The 16,471-nt window shown below is 42.1% G+C and overlaps 1 protein-coding gene across 1 annotated transcript in view; it reads left to right on the top strand.

Annotated features, from left to right (window-relative positions):
* The window catches only part of LOC130368384 (mesoderm posterior protein 2-like), a 33,403-nt gene extending 18,322 nt beyond the window's left edge, over positions 1 to 15,081 (top strand). The window contains exons 2-3 of the mRNA XM_056571962.1: positions 12,476 to 13,142; positions 14,890 to 15,081. Of these exons, the coding sequence (XP_056427937.1) occupies positions 12,476 to 13,142; positions 14,890 to 14,985 (763 nt within the window). The 3' untranslated portion in view covers positions 14,986 to 15,081. The remainder of the gene's footprint in view (positions 1 to 12,475; positions 13,143 to 14,889) is intronic.
* The last annotated feature ends 1,390 nt before the right edge of the window (positions 15,082 to 16,471 follow it).

The raw sequence follows: 16,471 nt of genomic DNA, 5'->3' as shown, positions 1-16,471 counted from the left end.
TGGACAGACAGAAAGTAAATAAAAAAATAAAAGAACTTCCTCTGTATTATACAGCAGCTGCTAAATACTGGAAGGATTAAGACCTGTGAAACAGCTGTCACACCTGATGGAACGCTCCTAAGAGTCCTAGCCGACCTGCAACCACTGTGTTCCATGGACATCTCTGTCACCTCTTTGGAATAAATTTGCCTCCTGCATGAAGAACTACGGGTGAGTGCGTTTTTTTCTCATACACTCATATTTACAAATCTGTTTAACTTTCTGGCACCAGTGGATTACATTTTTTTCCCCCACCGGAGGCATTATTCATTTAGCTTCACTTCTAAGTAGCTGAACGTGACCATTTATGCCATTTGTGCCACACCTCTTAGCCAGCAAACTTCAACCCCTTGTTTCTGCCATTATGACATTTATTTATGCATGGCACCGATCCCAGTGGGTAATGAATAAAAATGTTCCCACGATACACATGCATAAGGACATATTAAACAGAACATAGACTTACAGGAGACAGATTGCTTAATAATAATTTCATGGCCACCCAGCAGAAAGCAACGTTTTCCTAGATTAAAGCTGCAGTAAGCACAATTTTTACACGGGAAGTTCCCAATTGGTATATAGTATGCCAATTTTCATCAGATTTGACAAAGGATATCAGTTTCTTTTTAATGTAGTCTTTTACTGTATTCATTTTCCTGAAGGTAACTATAGGGTTTCTGAGTGCAATCTCCCTCAGATCGCAATCTTGTTAAAAAATGAATCAGTCATGTCAAATTATTAACAGCATGATTCGTTCTTGTTGTTGAAGGCAAAAAATAAATTTTCTTTTTTGGGGGGATTTTTTCTCAGTAGTTGATATAAAGAACTCACATCTGTCTCTTTTTTTCAGCTGTTATGTCTGTATTGGCCTGTGTTCACACAGGGTTTGGTTGTGTGTGAACAGTTTTATGTTCCCTGGTCAGGGAATAGTTAATAGCCTTTTGCTTGCTAGCCAATAGCTCCTAGGGTGTGTCTATTTAAAGGGGTACTCCGGTGCTTACACATCTTATCCCCTATCCAAAGGATAGGGGATAAGATGCCTGATCGCGGGAGTCCCGCAGCTGGGTACACGCCCCCACCAGTAGGCTTGCATTGAGGGGCGGAGCGTGACGTCACACGGGGGCGGTCGACTGTAATCAGACCCGGAGCAAACACGCTCCGGGGGCTGATTACAAATGGGGTGCCGTGTGCATGATCACGGGTGTCCCCAGCTGCGGGACTCCCACGATCAGGCATCTTATCCCCTATCCTTTGGATAGGGGATAAGATGTGTAAGCACCGGGGATAAGATGTGTAAGCACCCCTTTAACGTCTGTCAGTCTAGCCTCTGGGCTGGTGATAGAGATAATTACATCCTGACTTGTTAACATGCTGGACATGCTGCTTTGGAGCTCTTGGTGAAACACTCTTTATTTGAGCTTTTAATCTACTATCTCTATTTTAGCATGCACTTTGTATTTTCTGGTTTTAGCCATGGTTATGTGGCATGCTTATAGTAGATTTTAATTTGTGCTTGTATAGTCGGTTTTAGGATTTGTATATCTTTTCTGCTATGTGTCTGTTCACACTGTGTTTTCTCTTGTATCCGTTCTTATGAAGTTCTGTGTTTTATATTTCTGTTTTCCTACTGGGTCAGCATCCTGTCCACACTGGTGAGTGTGCCGCTGGCCAGTAGTCTATTTGGATTTATTATTATGGCTACTCCATTAGTGGAGTGGAGTGTCCATTTTGTGTGTTCAGTGTGAACAGTGTCCTTTGTTAGATCCCTGTTACCCCTTCATGGGGACTCCGTGTCTACTGGAGGTGTTCGGAGGGATTGCTTTTCCTGTCTTGTGTTCAGTGTGAACAGTGTTCTGTATTATATCCTGTGTATTTACGCATCCTTGTTACCTGTCCATGGGGACTCAGAGGCTATTGCTATTCCTGCGTCTACTGGAGGTGTTCTGAAGGGATTGCGATTATTCCTGTCTTGTGTTCAGTGGGAAAAGTGTTCTATAAATATATCCTTTGTATCTAGGCATCCCTGTTACCTGTCCATGGGAACTCCGTGTCTACTGGAGGTTTTATGTGGGATTGCAAATATTCCTGTTAAGCTATAGATCCCTGTTACCAGTCCATGGGGACTTTGTGTCTACTGGAGGTTCTGGGGGATTATGCTGTATCCCTGTCTTTTCCTGGAGTCTGTTTAGAATAATCCATTTTCCTGTCTGGTGTTTTGAACTCTATATGTTTATTAGTTCTTGATTTCAGATCTTTGGAATTCTGTACATGACTACTGATCTATAGTGTCCTCTGTTCACGACCACTGATCTATAGTGTCCTCTGTTCACAACCACTGAGTCCTCTGTTTATGTCTGCTGATCTATAGTGTCTTCTGTTCATGACCGCTGATCCATAGTGTCCTCTGTGCTGCTCACTGAACTTAATCTGTTATAGAGTTCTATGTTCCTGTTATGTTACTGGTTTGTGACCGACTATTTATTAGTATGAGTTTTTATTAGGCCCCTGCACTTAAGTTCAGGGAGGGACCGGCACCCAGTTGTCCATTCACCGTTTAGGGTGGATGGGCAAGTAGGAAGGGAGAGCAGTTTTAGGGTCTGTTTAGGGCTCACTCTTCCTGTCTCTTGGTCTGTCCCTGACATCAGCTTTATAGAATGCATTGTAATGAAAGATACCATCTCTTACTAGAGTGTTTCTTCAATTCTTCAGCCTGAGTGTAGTAATTTTTAATATCATTATTAGTTTTTTTTTGTCCAAAAAATTGGCTATAGGATGCACTATTTTTTACAAACTGGGGATGTGAACTTTACCTTTTTCTTTCTAAATCCTATTGTTGCAAGGATTTCTTTACTATAAATCTAATCTTAAGAAATTCTAATGATTTCTTACCATATTGATTCATAAAAAAGCATGTTCTTATTGTTATAAGTATTAAGATATCGAATGAAATTCATAAGTTTCTTTAGTGCTGTCCCAGACAAGAAATATATCATCGACGTATATAAAAATTATTTTATGTTTCGAGTGAAAGGATTTTTAGGAGTGTAGATATATTCTTGTTCAGAGATGGATAAAAAATATTTGAATAGGTGCAAAATTCTGCATGGAGATTCTGCAGCGGCAGAGTCCCACTGTATTCAATGGAATTCTGCTGCGCTGTGCACACTGTCAAAATGTTTCGGGCACGGAAATTCCAAATCCAGTGTCTGCAAAAAGAATGAACCTGTCCATTCTTTCTGTGGACTACACACAGAATCCATTGCTGTCTATGAGACTGTGCATTCCCGTGCGGTCTTAGCGCAGTCTGCAGAATGTCCACACAGAGATTTTCCATGCGGACATTCTGTGGTGTGAACATAGCCTCAGGGAACTGAAAGATTTTTATGATAGGTGCATGGGCAGCCTCAGATCTACTGGATTTACAAAGAGGCTTACGCCTGTCAGTAAATCCAATACAGCAAACACGGGTAGGGATTTCAATTAATGCTGCATTTGAATTAGAAAATCATTCAATATGTGTGAGCTCAGGTTTATACCAGCTAATTATTAGGCCATGTTCACACAACTAAATTTCGGAGAGAAATCCGGCAGAAAAATTCAGCTCGGAAACTATGTTGCAGCAGAATCCCACTACTTTTAAATGGGATTCTGCAGCACTGTGCAATTTCCGCTGTGGAAACATCAGCCATGGAAATCCTGATTCCGTTCTACAAGGAAAGAATTGACAAGTTGGCGGAATCCGCTCGGAAATGCATTGCCGTCATTAGAGACGGCACATTTCGGAGTGGTCCTAGAGACACCATTTTTTGTTGTCACCCATTATATGCGGAAAGTCCACCTTTGTTCTCTGGGGTGAACATTCTGGAAAAATTCTGCCATGTGAACATGGACTTAGAGGGGTTGCACACACAGCTTTTTGTGACAGTTTTTAAATTCAGTTTTCTGAAACAATACTAGAAGAAGAATTATAAGTCCTTTCTTTATATCTCCAGTTCCTTTTGATTCAAATCTTTCAATATTGCTATTTCTTGCTAGTTCCAGTACTGTTATTTGTTAGGTCAGTGCTAGAGATGAGCGAATTTTTTGAAAAATTCGATTCGGCCGATTCAACGAATTTCCCCCAAAAAATTGGTTCTGTCTGAATTTATTTGCAGTGAATTTCTATTAAAAACTGCTATTTCTGGCCTACAGAGAGCCTCAATAAGGGTGTAGAACACTTTGCCTTGCTGTAACACGCATAGGGTGTGTGCTGGGTTAGTGAAATAATACTGTTATTCAGTATGACATGCAGATTAGAGGCTTCACTATTAGAATCACTGTCGCAGAGGGGCACAATGACAGAGCCTGGAGGCGGCATCAGTATGAGGAGACCATATAGTGGCTGAATGACACAGCATGGAGGTGTTGGCAGCATGAGGAGACCATATAGTGGCTGAATGGGACAGCGTGGAAGTGGCAACAGCCTGACGAGACTCACAATTGAAAAGATTAAAGATATTTTTAACATTTAAATTGAAGATTTCAAATACATGAACCTTAAAATTTTTTTTTAATGTGCCAGCAGCATGAGGAGACCACATGGCAGTACAGGGACACAGGCTGGAAGTGGCAGAAGCATGATGAGACCATATAGCGGCTGACTGACACAGCCTGGAGTTGGCGGCAGCAAGAGGAGGCCATGTAGTGGCTGAATGACACAGCCTGGAGGTGGCGGAAGCATGAGTAGACCATATAGTGGTTGAATGACACAGCCTGGAGTTGGCAGCAGCAAGAGGAGACCATAGAGTAGCTGAATGACACAGCCTGGAGTTGGTATGTACTTTTGGCTAGCCTTTGACAGTAACTAGGCCCTTAAGACTTTAACAGGAACAAAATGGTACACCACGTAGATGTACGTAAGTGGTATGCACTTATGAGGGGAGTACAATGGGCTCCAGTATGCTTAAAACAGTATTTATCTACAACACCAGCAGGTGTGTACTTTTGACTGGCCTTTCACAGTATTTAGGCCCTTAAGACTTTAACATTAACAAAATGGTACATCACGTAGATGTACGTATGTGGTATGCACTTATGAGGGGAGTACAATGCGCTCCAGTATGCTTAAAACAGTATTTATCTACAACACCAGCAGGTGTGTACTTTTGGCTGGCCTTTCATAGTAACTAGGCCCTTGAGACTTTAACAGGAACAAAATGGTAGATGTACGCACAGGATACACTTAATAGAGGGCAGTATGCTTTTAGTGCTCTACTCACCCTAAGCTTCTATTAGCTTTTTAGTTGCTGTACACACCAGTGCTGCAGCACAGAGTCGCTGTGTAGTACACCCAGAATTGCACTTTCTCTCTCAATCTATCTTCCTTCCCTCTCAGTGCTTCTAGGCTGGATTTGGGCTTGAGGTGAATCGCTGCTGTAAAAATGCTTTTCTCTGCAACACACACTGCTCTCTGTCACTCTCTCTCTGCAATAGAACGCTAATGTGACTGGCCCCAAGATGGCAGCTGATTATATAGGGCTGTGACATCACAGGGGTGACTGGCTGCTGATAGGCTGCATGCTGCATGTGATTCAGGGTCCTCCCACCTACCTGCCTTTACCGCCTTGCCTTCCTGTGTCCTCACATGTGGATCTGCCATTTTAGATGCCCTGAAACCTGGACCGTGCTAAATGGAGTTTAATGAAGCGATTCATGCCATCGAATCACGGCGATATTCATATTCGTTGCAAATAAAAATTTCCCTGAAATTCGTAAGGAATTCAGATTCGGCAGATTCGATTCACTCATCCCTATCAGTGACCCTTAATGACATCTAGATATTTGCAGTAACTGGATATGTTTAACCTAGAAGAAGTGTCAGATTTTACCAGTTCAGTGGAGAAAAAAACAGGTGGAGATTTCACACATCTTTTACCCACACTGATTAAGAAGTGTGGCACGGAGGGCGTTCAGCCAATGACTAAATCTACCCAACAGTCCAACATCAATTTATAAAGCAAACATATCTGTCTCAATATATCAAGGTTGTTAATGAACACAAACTATACTGAGATAATAATCAAATTCTTTTTTTATTTATTTTGTATTTATTTATATGTGTATGGTCCAAGTATTACTGACAGAAGCCAGCACCTTCCAACTCAGGTATATACCAAAACCGGTTAGTTTACAATCTGGCCCATTGCGGATTCACATGCAATAGATATATATATATATATATATATATATATATATATATATATATATATATATATATATATTACAGTAGCAGCAATGTGGATGAGATATGTAGAATTTCCTCTACATGCAGCAAAAAAAAAATACACAATCTGGATTTTGAATCAGCATCATGTCATTTTCTGTGTCAGATACACTACTGATTTATTGCATTTTTTTTGCATTGTCTTCAAAAGGGAAGTGTAAATCCGTAAGAACTCTACAGGTATTGTGAATTTTGCTGTTTAAATGCTTTGGTAAAACAGCAAAATCTGCAATTGGGTATTTTACTAATGTGGATTTTTTTTTCTGCTAAAAGAACATTGCTGGGATCTGCTGGGCATCGGACGGTTGCATGGCCTCTCTCCACATCTATTGTAAAGATTATTTGGGCGGGAACTGAGCTTAGGTGCTACACTTTAACCCCTTAAGGACGCAGCTCATTTTCACCTTAAGGACGCAGCCCTTTTTCGCAATTCTGACCACTGTCACTTTATGCATTAATAACTCTAAGATGCTTTTACAGAATATTCTGATTCTGAGATAGTTTTTTCGTGACATATTCTACTTTATGTTGGTGGTAAATTTTCGTCGTTTCATTCTTTCTTGGTGAAAAAATGTCATGAAAATTTAGAAAATTTAGCATTTTTCTAACTTTGAAGGAAAGCTGCTTGTAAGGAAAATTGATATTCCAAATACATTTTATATTGATTCACAAATACAATATGTCTACTATGTTGGCATCATAAAATGGACATATTTGTACTTTTTGAAAAAATTTGAGGGCTTCAAAGTATAGCAGTCATTTTCCAAATTTTCATGAAAATTGCAAAATCTGAAGGGACTGTTTCAGTGGTGCCCAAACGGTAGCCCTCCAGATGTTGCCAAACTACAACTCCCAGCATGCCTGGGCAGTCTAGGCATGCTGAGAGTTGTAGTTTGGCAACATCTGGAGGGCTACCGTTTGAGCACCACTGTAATAGTGGTCTCCAAACTGTGACCCTCCAGATGTTGCAAAACTACAACTCCCAGCATGCCCAGACAGCCTTTGGCTGTCTGGGCATGCTGGGAGTTGCATTTTGGCAACCACTAGAAGGGCAGCAGTAAATATTGCTTTACTGCCACCTTTTTTCCCCCCCGCAGTTGCTTCCCTACCTGCGCCGCTGATCTCCGCTGTCTCCACCAATGATTGGCGGTCCCCACGGCATCTTCTTTCCAGGTACCGGCCGCTGTGACGTCATGGTCATGCCCCCCCAATGCAAGTCTATGGGAGGGGGCGTTATGGCCCCTCCTATAGACTAACATTGAGGGGTGTGGCCATGAGATCAAGAGCGGGTCATGGCCGTAAGTCACGAGCCTCCGTCGCTGAACCCAACGCTCCAAACGAACGCTGGGTGCAGCATGGAGATCGCGGGGGTCCCCAGTGGCATCCTTTGGATAGGGGATAAGATGTCTAGGGGCGGAGTACCCCTTTAACCCCTTAAGGACGCAGGACGTAAATGTACGTCCTGGTGCGGGGGTACTTAACGCATTAGGACGTACATTTACGTCCTAAGCATAACCGCGGGCATCGGAGCGATGCCCGTGTCATGCGCGGCTGATCCCGGCTGCTGATCTCAGCCAGGGACCTGCCGGCAATGGCCGACGCCCGCGATCTCGCGGGCGTCCGCCATTAACCCCTCAGGTGCCGGGATCAATACAGATCCAGGCATCTGCGGCAGTGCGCGATTTGAATGAATGATCGGATCGCCCGCAGCGCTGATGCGGGCATCCGATCATTCATAACGCCGCACGGAGGTCCCCTCTCCTTCCTCCGTGCGGCTCCCGGCGTCTCCTGCTCTGGTCTGTGATCGAGCAGACCAGAGCAGAAGATCGCCGATAACACTGATCTGTTCTATGTCCTATACATAGAACAGGTCAGTATTAGCAATCATGGTATTGCTATGAATAGTCCCCTATGGGGACTATTCAAGTGTAAAAAAAAATGTAAAAAAATGTAAAAGTAAAAGTAAAAAAAAAAGTGAAAAATCCCCTCCCCCAATAAAAAAGTAAAACGTCCGTTTTTTCCTATTTTACCCCCAAAAAGCGTAAAAAATAAATTTTATAGACATATTTGGTATCGCCGCGTGCGTAAATGTCCGAACTATTAAAATAAAATGTTAATGATCCCGTACGGTGAACGGCGTGAACGAAAAAAAAAATCCAAAATTGCTACTTTTTTAATACATTTTATTAAAAAAAATTATAAAAAATGTATTAAAAGTTTTTTATATGCAAATATGGTATCAAAAAAAAGTACAGATCATGGCACAAAAAATGAGCCCCCATACCGCCGCTTATACGGAAAAATAAAAAAGTTAAAGGTCATCAAAATAAAGGGATTATAAACGTACTAATTTGGTTAAAAAGTTTGTGATTTTTTTTAAGCACAACAAGAATATAAAAGTAAGTAATAATGGGTATCATTTTAATCGTATTGACCCTCAGAATAAAGAACACACGTCATTTTTACCAGAAATTGTACGGCGTGAAAACGAAACCTTCCAAAATTAGCAAAATTGCGTTTTTCTTTTTCATTTCACCACAAAAATAGTGTTTTTTGGTTGCGCCATACATTTTATGATATAATGAGTTATGTCATTACAAAGGACAACTGGTCGCGCAAAAAATAAGCCCTCATACTAGTCTGTGGATGAAAATATAAAAGAGTTATGATTTTTAGAAGGCGAGGAGGAAAAAATGAAAACGTAAAAATTAAATTGTCTGAGTCCTTAAGGCCAAAATGGGCTGAGTCCTTAAGGGGTTAAAGGGACCTGAGCTGAGTTATAATACCACACATAAATGAGGACAGGTGTGGTGCGGTTTTGGATAAATTAGCTATGTTCTTCTAATTCTGGATAACCCCTTTAGTGTCTATCCATACTATGGCATCTTCTTAGGGTGGGCAGTGCCATTGGCGCTATAGCCGCCAATGCATTCCACTCAATATTCTGTTGAAATTAATTCTTTCATCAGCAGAATTCCAGTGGCGGAAAGGTCTTCAATGGGGAGATTCTGCACTGGAAATCTGCTCGGTAATTTTGCCATGTGAACATAGCCTAAGTATGGCTTCTCAAAATATCCCTTTTTTTTACTTACATAATTAAAAAAGTTCTAAGTGCCTGCATATTTCTAGGACACCACTGAGCATTTATTCTAAGAGTAATATAGAAATCAAAAAGAATATTAATAGGCCATGAAATATCAGGCCCCAGTGGATAGGATGACATTTGAGTGAACCAGCAGTTATCCGCCCGTGTACTGGAATTCACACAGGAGCCCAGGAATTAGGAGAAATCTTCACTTCTAGGGGCAATGGGTTAAGTCAAATAGAGGGTAACTTCAGTTTCCCAGGTTGACACCTTAGTCTTGTGTCTAGAAGGTGCAAATGCCAAGAGTTGGTTCTGCCACTTGCATAAACACAGTAAGGTGTGAAGTGGCCACACTTCTATTAGTCAGTGAGCTGGGAGTCAGTGGTAATTTCAGGGAAACCGATTAAACCCAACATGTGCTTTTCCCATTACTTCAGAAGACTGGCAACCATTGTTTAATATATATATATATATATATATATATATATATATATATATATATATATATATATACTGTACCTGCCTCAGGACTCCACTACTAGACAGAAACCAGGGTGCCTCCAGCTGTTGCAAAACTACAACTTCCAGCATGCCCGGACAGCCGTTGGCTGTCCGGGCATGCTGGAAGTTGTAGATTTGCAACAGCTGGAGGCACCCTGGTTTGGAAATACTAGTCTGCAGAGTTCAGCTTTCTACTAGAAGTATAATATACTTAATAATCTATCAAATATTTAAATTGATATGACCCCTATCTTATGTATTTGGTGCAGTCTGACTGTCCCCCCAGACAAGAAGGTGGGGGATACCTCGAAGCGCCATTTAAACAATTTTGAGGGCTATTTTGTTATTGTAGCAGTATGGTAGTATTCTGCAGTGTGAGAAGCTAGGGGTTATAGTTTAACATCTTAAAAGCAAATGTGATCATGGTTTTATGGGGGCAAAGGCCCAGTCTCCACAGGGATCTTCTCAGTAGGTGGAAAAGTTTGTCAGCTTTTGGCACACTTCGCATGCAAATGTAATGAGCCTCAGGAGTGTGTGTGTGGGGGGGGGGGGGGGGGGGGCACACTCGTGCTTTGGGCAAACAGAGACAGCTGATGAAAGCCATGACTGTAGAATGAAGGACATGACAGGCTGGTTGAGGTTATACTGTAGAAGCATTGTTTCATCTATATAGATGGTGTATGGGACAAACATTTTCGGATATCCATGTAAAATGTGCCCTCATTTTATACTGTGTGAGCCCAGACTAAGGAAAAGATACACAGGGACGTAGCTATAGGGGGGTGCAGAGGTAACAGTCACTTCGGGGCCCTGGTGCCTAAGGGGGCCCCAATACACATCTGCCCCATAAGAGACTATTATTAAAATTGGGGGCCCTTTTGCAAACCCAGAAGCTACAAGTTACGCTTTGGAAGCTACATACTGTGTACACTGCTGATCTTTGTATGCCACACTTATATATCCAAAAGTGTTTATGTATATTTAAAAAAAAAAAATATGTGAATACTTAAGAGGCTCTGACTAAGTCTATAAATGTCTATCTGTCTATCTATCTATCTATCTATCTATCTATCTATCTATCTTCTACACTGTTGTTTTAGGGCAAATAGACTTTTTGCACAGGACATTATTATCAGTTGATGATTTTCTTCCATGACAAAAAAAAAAAACCTATCTATCTATCTATCGAGAGGGATAAAAAAGCAAAAGGGGGGAGGACAGCGCCACGTGTAATCCTGTGGGTACAGTGAATAAAAGGCGAGCTTCTAAAATAAGGACTCTCACCTGGCAGGTCTAGGCAATAGGCATATCACCCTTGCATTTTGGGGTATTGTTGGGATTGCAGGCTGTAGGAGCTTGACCGGGAGCCGTGGCAGTGGTTCCAGTATTAAAAGTATAAAAGAAAAGAAGAAAAAACTCCAAGAGATTATATAAAACTCCAAGAGAGCAGTTATATTTTTGCTTTGTTTGTATTTTTGAGCCCCTAACCAGGGCCAACAGACTGCTTGCACCAGCTTATATCACAGATTTTTGGTGTGCTGCTCTTTTGCTATTTTTCCCTATCATCTATCTCATATATATCTGTCTATCCATCTCAAGTCTATCTATCTATATATCTATCTATCTATTAATCTCAAATCTGTCTATCTATCTATCTATCTATCTAACTTAATATGCAAATAGATGCGGCACACCACGTAGTTGAAATCGAAAAGGTAGATTTTTTCCAAAATGTGCAAAAGACTACGTTTCACCAGTCTCACACATGCTTTCTCAGTATGAGACTGGTGAAACGTAGTCTTTTGCACATTTCGGAATAAATCTACCTTTTTGATTTCAACTACGTGGTGTGCTGCATCTATTTGCATATTTGGATTGTGGAACCGGTGGACTGAGGTTCCGTATATGTGGGCACCTCAACTCATCTCTTCAGTATTTCTAGTTGTGCTGCTTTTATTTGGAATTTATCTCTCTATCTATCCATCTCAAGTCTATCTATCTATCTATCTATCCATCTCAAGTCTATCTATCTTCTATTTATCTATCTATTACTTATCTGTCTATGGAACTGTCAAAATCTGCATGAATTTAACATAAGTAAACATTTTTTTTTTTACCAATGTTTAATTGTAACATCATTATATTTGTACCACGATGTAATGATCTTACTTAAATGCTATTACCACATTGGTCAAATAAGTAGTTGACCTATACAGCCCATTTTTAGTTCATTTTGCTGGGGTGAAAATCCACACTTAGTTCTCTGGGAACCTTCTTCCCAAGGACCCCCTGCTCAGCCCTATTAAGCTTTGATGTGTGAATGGTGCCAGCCAAGGTGACAATTCACACCTCTGTGTTCAGGATAAAACCTGGGCTGCACAGCCCCAGCCAGCATTTCCACAGACACTCCCAAGAGAAGCACTCATGGATCTCTCTCTGCTAGACTTACCACTGAAGGAGAAAATGTTACTTCCAGGGTCCAGCACTCTTCAGCAATGGGGGTACCCTGATTCTGAAGGCTACAGCAGCCTTTCTCCAACATCCTCTGTTGACTCCTTCAGCTTTTCGCCTCCATATCCATCCTGCAGCTTTGCTGAAGATAACCATACCAGCCTTCAACCATCTTCACCCAAGGATGAAGCTCTGCAAACCAGACAGGCAACACCACCTGAAAAGAAGTGCCAGAGAAGAAACAGAGCCATTTCCCATCTACGCCAAAGTGCAAGTGAGCGGGAGAAGATGAGGATGAGAAATATCTCCAGTTCTCTCCAGAACTTGAGAAGATACCTTCCACCAGCGGTGGCACCAGTTGGCAAAAACCTGACAAAAATTGAGACACTACGCCTGACAATCCGCTATATTGCACATCTCTCTGATGTTCTTGGTCTGGATGATGAGACCCTGATGAAGAGAAGGGAAGAAAGCCTCAGAAGTTCCATGTGTCCAGTAGGCCTCAGCTGCTGTCAAAGCAATATGCATGAAATCTGTTCGGCTGCAAGAACACAATTGCCAGAGACCTTCCCTCAGTATTCCAGTTCTCCTAGAGTATTTCCAGAGACAGCAAGCCCCCTTGGCATGGACACCTACCCTTCTTCAGTAGACATGTGCTCTCCACAATTCACAGACCAAGGCCCACCTGAAGAGTCCTTCTCACCATGTGCCATGAGCTCTTCTCCAGTACATTTATCTCCAGTACCAGACATGAAAGCAGACCCATCCCAGCCACCAGCTTCTCCAGATCTGGGGTTTTGTCAGGTATGTCAAGGTCTCCCATACTTTTCATTTTATATTAATATGTATTATATGTTGAGAGTAGGGTTGCCACCTTTCTTGCAAAAAAAAATAAAAAATACCGTCCATGCTAATTTGCATAATTAATTATATATGCGTGACATCACAGGATACACATTGTATCTAGAGAGGAGCAAACTTACAGTAAATTCGATTCGTCACGAACTTCTCGGCTCGGCAGTTGATAACTTTTCCTGCATAAATTAGTTCAGCTTTCCGGTGCTCCCGTGGGCTGGAAAAGGTGGATACAATCCTAGGAGAGTCTTTCCTAGGACTGTATCCACCTTTCCCAGCCCACCGGAGAACCTGAAGGCTGAACTAATTTATGCAGGAAAAGTCATCAACTGCCGAGCCGAGAAGTTCGTGACGAATCAAATTTACTGTAAGTTCGCTCATCTCTAATTGTATCCTATTCTGACCCCTATAACCTTTTAAATTTCTCTTTATACGGGCCTGTATAAGGGCTCATTTTTTGCGCCCCGATCTGTCGTTTTTGATCCCTTTTTGTTATTAAATTCAGAAGTTGCAGTTAGTTATTAACTACAACTCCCAGCATGCCCTGATATAGCCTGGGGCTCAGCAGCTGCCCTAAATGAAAACTACAACTCCCAGCATGTTGGACTATATAGTAGTACATAGTATAGGTCAGTGTTTCCCAACCAGAGCGCCTCCAGCTGTTGCAAAACTACAACTCCCAGCATGTTGGACTATATAGTAGTACATAGTATAGGTCAGTGTTTCCCAACCAGAGTGCCTCCAGCTGTTGCAAAACTACAACTCCCAGCATGTTGGACTATATAGTAGTACATAGTATAGGTCAGTGTTTCCCAACCAGAGCGCCTCCAGCTGTTGCAAAACTACAACTCCCAGCATGTTGGACTATATAGTAGTACATAGTATAGGTCAGTGTTTCCCAACCAGAGCGCCTCCAGCTGTTGCAAAACTACAACTCCTAGCATGCCCGGACAGCCGTTGGCTGTCCGGGCATGCTGGAAGTTGTTGTTTTGCAACAGCTGGAGGCCCTCTGGTTGGTAGACACTGGTATAGTATATGGCACAACATTTCTGGAGTTGGAGGACTGGTTGGATAAATACTGGCAGGGTGGCCAAAATAAATAAATACCGGCAGGGTGGCCGTTGGTGGTCCGGGCATGCTGGGAGTTGTAGTTTTGCAACAGCTGGAGGCGCTCTGGTTGGGAGACACTGGTATAGTATATGGTGCAACATTCCAGGAGTTGGAGGACTGGTTGGATAAATACCGGCAGGGTGGCCAAAATAAATAAGTACCGTCAGGGTAGCCAAAATAGACTTTTGGTTTATTTCTACCATATATATAGTTTATATAATACTGCATGCATAGCTGTTCCTAACCAAAACTGGCATTTGATCACAATGTTTCACTTTGAAGGTAAAGACTCAATATTTATATATAGTAGCATCCAGACAATAGCTTCTCAGCATTTCATATATTTCGTTTCTGACTGGTTGCTGTAGTTTTGGGTACCTATAGTGTAGGGTTTCCCAACCAGGGAGCCTCCAGCTGTTGCAAAACAACAACTCCCAGCATTCCCGGACAGCCAAAGGCTGTAGTGTATGAATAGAAGGCAGATGATACAATAAGTAGACATCAGAACAATAATAAGATATGTTTGGTGGTTTCAACAAGGTAACTGTGATTATTAATAGTTTCCTTTATTTTGTCTCCTCTTTAGGATATGTTTGATGACATGTGGGACGAGCTTGAAAATAAAAAACTCTGGACGTCTTTCCAGACAGAAGAACCTTTCCAACTACAACATTTCTGCTAGAGATATGAACACTTTCTGTGTTCTGTTTATGGACTCTTGCATTATACTGTGCATATGTAAATAACAGAGCATTTTTTATTATTGTATATAACTCATTTATTTATTACATACACCTTATGTCATATATATTCATCTTTATTTATTTATTCCTATATAATATATAAAAGTCTATTATGTACCTACTTTACTTCCTATTCATATGTTATAGTATATTCTGTTTATAATATATATATATATATATATTTAATTTCAAGCACTAAATAAAAAATGTTATATCGAAAATACCTTTCATAGCTTCTGTTTAAGGGAGGGGAGCGGTCAGATATATTAAAGAGGCCCTAAACTTAAAGGGGTACTCCGCCCCTAGACATCTTATCACCTATCCAAAGGATAGGGGATAAGATGTCAGATCGCCGGGGTCCCGCCACTGGGGACCCCCGCAATATAGCAAGCAGCACCCACCTGTAACTGCTTCCGGAAGCGCTGGAGGATCTCAGGCTAATTCCTCCGGAACACATAGACAGAAGATCGTGACGTCACGTCTCCGCCCCCGTGTGACATCACGCCCTGCCCCCTCAATGCAAGTCTATGGAAGGGGGCGTGATGGCTGTAGTTCCGGAAGCAGTTACAGGTGGGTGCTGCTTGCTATATTGTGGGGGTCCCCAGCGGCGGGACCCCAGCGAACTGACATCTTATCCCCTATCCTTTGGATAGGGGATAAGATGTCTAGGGGCGGAGTACCCCTTTAAAGTAAAACTGTCAGCCTGTTCACCCACACTAAACTTAATACACTGGGTTATAGTGTGGGGGAACAGGAGTTCAACGAGGGGGTCACTTACTTAAATATGTCCAGTAGGTCCTGAGATATGTCCCCCAGAATCCTCTGCTTAATTCAGTGAATCGCGTGCAGGGGCGGGGCTTTGCCTTCCCAATTTGCATATTTATTGTCTGTGACTCCACTTCACTAGGATGTTGAGTCACAAACAATGAATATGTACATGAAGCCGTGAAGCCCCGCCCCGGTGCACAATTCACTGAATTCAGCAGAGAATCTTCTGGGGGACATATCTTAGAACCTACCGGACATATTTAAGTAAGTGACCCCTCGTTGGACTCCTGTTCACCCACATTATAACCCAGTGTTTTGGGTTTAGTGTGGGTGAACAGGCTAACAGTTTTCCTTTAACCTCTTAAGAACGCAGGGCATACCTGTACGCCCTGTGCCTGGTATAAAACGCAGGTCCCCTCATCATACCGGGTCGGTCTCGGTGGCTAATGACAGCTGGGACCCTAGGCTAATAGCGTGTAGCACCGATCATTGTGCCGCACGCTATTAACCCTTTAGATGCGGCATTCAAAGTTGATCGCCGCTTCTAAAATGAAAGTAAAAGCTTCTCGGCAGCTCAGTCGGGCTGATCGGGACCATTGTGGTGAAATCACGATGCCCCGATCAGCTAGAACGCGAGCTGAGGTCCCCATACCTGCC

The sequence above is a fragment of the Hyla sarda genome, chromosome 4 (genome assembly GCF_029499605.1).
Source record: "Hyla sarda isolate aHylSar1 chromosome 4, aHylSar1.hap1, whole genome shotgun sequence".
In the NCBI taxonomy this organism is placed as follows: domain Eukaryota; kingdom Metazoa; phylum Chordata; class Amphibia; order Anura; family Hylidae; genus Hyla; species Hyla sarda.
This window is presented reverse-complemented; position numbering and strand designations above follow the sequence as displayed.